The 2,201-nt window shown below is 28.7% G+C and overlaps 2 protein-coding genes across 3 annotated transcripts in view; both read left to right on the plus strand.

The window, feature by feature from the left end:
* Nucleotides 1-2,201, plus strand: part of LOC111680704 (angiopoietin-2) — a 112,124-nt gene that overhangs the window by 25,935 nt on the left and 83,988 nt on the right. The window lies entirely within an intron of this gene.
* Nucleotides 1,217-1,967, plus strand: LOC111687767. Its single transcript, XM_023450239.2, has 2 exons — nucleotides 1,217-1,312; nucleotides 1,381-1,967. The coding sequence occupies exons 1-2, from the start codon at nucleotides 1,238-1,240 to the stop codon at nucleotides 1,870-1,872; spliced, it is 567 nt and encodes a 188-aa protein (XP_023306007.2). The 5' UTR covers nucleotides 1,217-1,237; the 3' UTR covers nucleotides 1,873-1,967.

Below are 2,201 nucleotides of genomic sequence, written 5' to 3' on the forward strand. Positions count from 1 at the left end.
ATCTATCTATCTATCTATCTATCTATCTATCTATCTATTTATCTATCTATCTATCTATCTATCTATCTATCTATCTATCTATCTATCTATCTATCTATCTATCTATATGTCTATATATCTATCTTTCTTGTTCCTGATAACTGTTGTATGAAGAATTGTTGTCTTCAAAACCTATTTCCATTTCTTAAATAATTTGTTTTCGATTTGATATACTTTGTGAAGTTACAGGTGATTATAAACAGAATGACAAACTTATATATAGAACATCTATAATCCTGTATACCACTGATGGTGGTGGAGTCTATACATATCCTAATATTATTATAATTTGTTCAAAATTAAGGAATTTTTGTTTTTCAAACATTAGGAACTTTACCCATAAAATTTTTCCGTGTTCAGTTCGTTCATAGTTATCTTGGGAGTAGTATTACAGTCATTAAGTTAAAGAAATTTTTAAAAAATTATTACTATATCAAATTTACTACAAATTGCAGTATTTTTACAGCTTGTACAAACTATACATACATGCAACTTTTTACATACAAATTAATATCTGATTTGTATTACATGTAATGTTTTTATTAATCTAGCACGCCTGTCTGTATGCCTAAAGCGGGACCGTGGAATCAACTATGGGTGTAATAAATCTATGCATCATAAAATTTATTAGAACCCAGCAACCTGATTGCTGCCTTTACAGAGCTCTGTATACTTTGTAAGCTAGAAGTTGTAAAGACTAAGAGATATAAACTGACCATCTTCTTTGGCACTATTCTGTCTATGAGTTTTAATTTTTCTATTCGATATATAGTGGGGCTTAACTATAGGTAAAGCCCCATATACATAGGTATTTAACAACGTATTTGTGTAAGTAATGTACACAACATACACTACTGATTAAATCAGAAACATGTCATTTAAATTAATATTATTTTAAATATTTAAAAAATTCTGCTCAATTTAAGAAAATATGATAAAAACTATTTTTACTAAAATAAAGCGCTAAAAGATCATTTAACAAGTTTCGATATTAGATAGTTAAATAGAATTTTCAATCAACATATTAAAATTATTGGCATTAGCACCTTTAAAAGATATTCTGCAATCAAAACCCTTATAAATAAGATAACAGTAAAAATTATTACAGAAATAGGGCAGATATCTGTTAACACTGTATATATAAAAAATACAATTTAATTTCCGGTAGTCGAAACATACATATTATCTCAACTACAACATGCTAAATAGTGGAATTAAAATATTTATATTTTTAATAATCCTTTACCAATCAGCCAATATAATTAACTCTCAGGTATGTTTCTACGCAATAAACATCCTGTCGATAACATATCAAAATAATATTTCCACTTTACGCATAAGAAAACCTGGACCTATGAACTACTTGAACTTGATTTCGAAAGTAGTGACAAGGATTTCATTGATGCTGATCTAGAAGTTTTACGTATAGCACGCGGTGTTTTTGGCATTAATGGTTTTATTGATATTAAACAGCCCATCGATGAATCCTTTAGCATGGAAGTGATTTTCTTTCGTGATAAATACTGTCAGGAAAATTATGAAAGACAACTCTATTCGGTGGGTAAACAATCGTTTGCTGATGGCATGAATAAATTCTATAGGAGAATTTTAATGGACAGCTTAAGAAATTGTACAACTGATGCGCCAATATTTAATAAATTCGAACCACCTCTAACGAAACGTTTAATTGTATTCGATAAATGTCAAATCTCAACGGATAATTTACCCTCACATGTGGATGATGGTTGTTATTTGGTTAAACTAAATGTTTATGGTGAAGTTGAAGTTAATTTTTCCGGAAAACTTGTTGTTGAAAGAATTTTTGGAATTTAATTTGAAATAGTTTTGAATATTTTATGTGTGTGGTTTTGATTTTTGGCATCGTTTTAAAAAGTATTGGAATAAAAAGGAATATTGAAAATTTTTAAAATTGAATTTTTACTCTTTACTCTTTTTTCACGATATATTCCCTTACACGACTAAATCTATTTAAAATCAGCAAAAACGTACCAAACAACAACAGATACGTGTAGAATTTTGAGACAACCCTGAACTAGGACTGAACTAGAACTAAACTAGAACTGAACTAGAACTGAACTAGAACTGAACTAGAACTGAACTAGAACTGAACTAGAACTGAACTAGAACTGAACTAGAACTGA

Source organism: Lucilia cuprina, chromosome 6 (assembly GCF_022045245.1).
Source record: "Lucilia cuprina isolate Lc7/37 chromosome 6, ASM2204524v1, whole genome shotgun sequence".
Taxonomy (NCBI): Eukaryota; Metazoa; Arthropoda; class Insecta; order Diptera; family Calliphoridae; genus Lucilia; species Lucilia cuprina.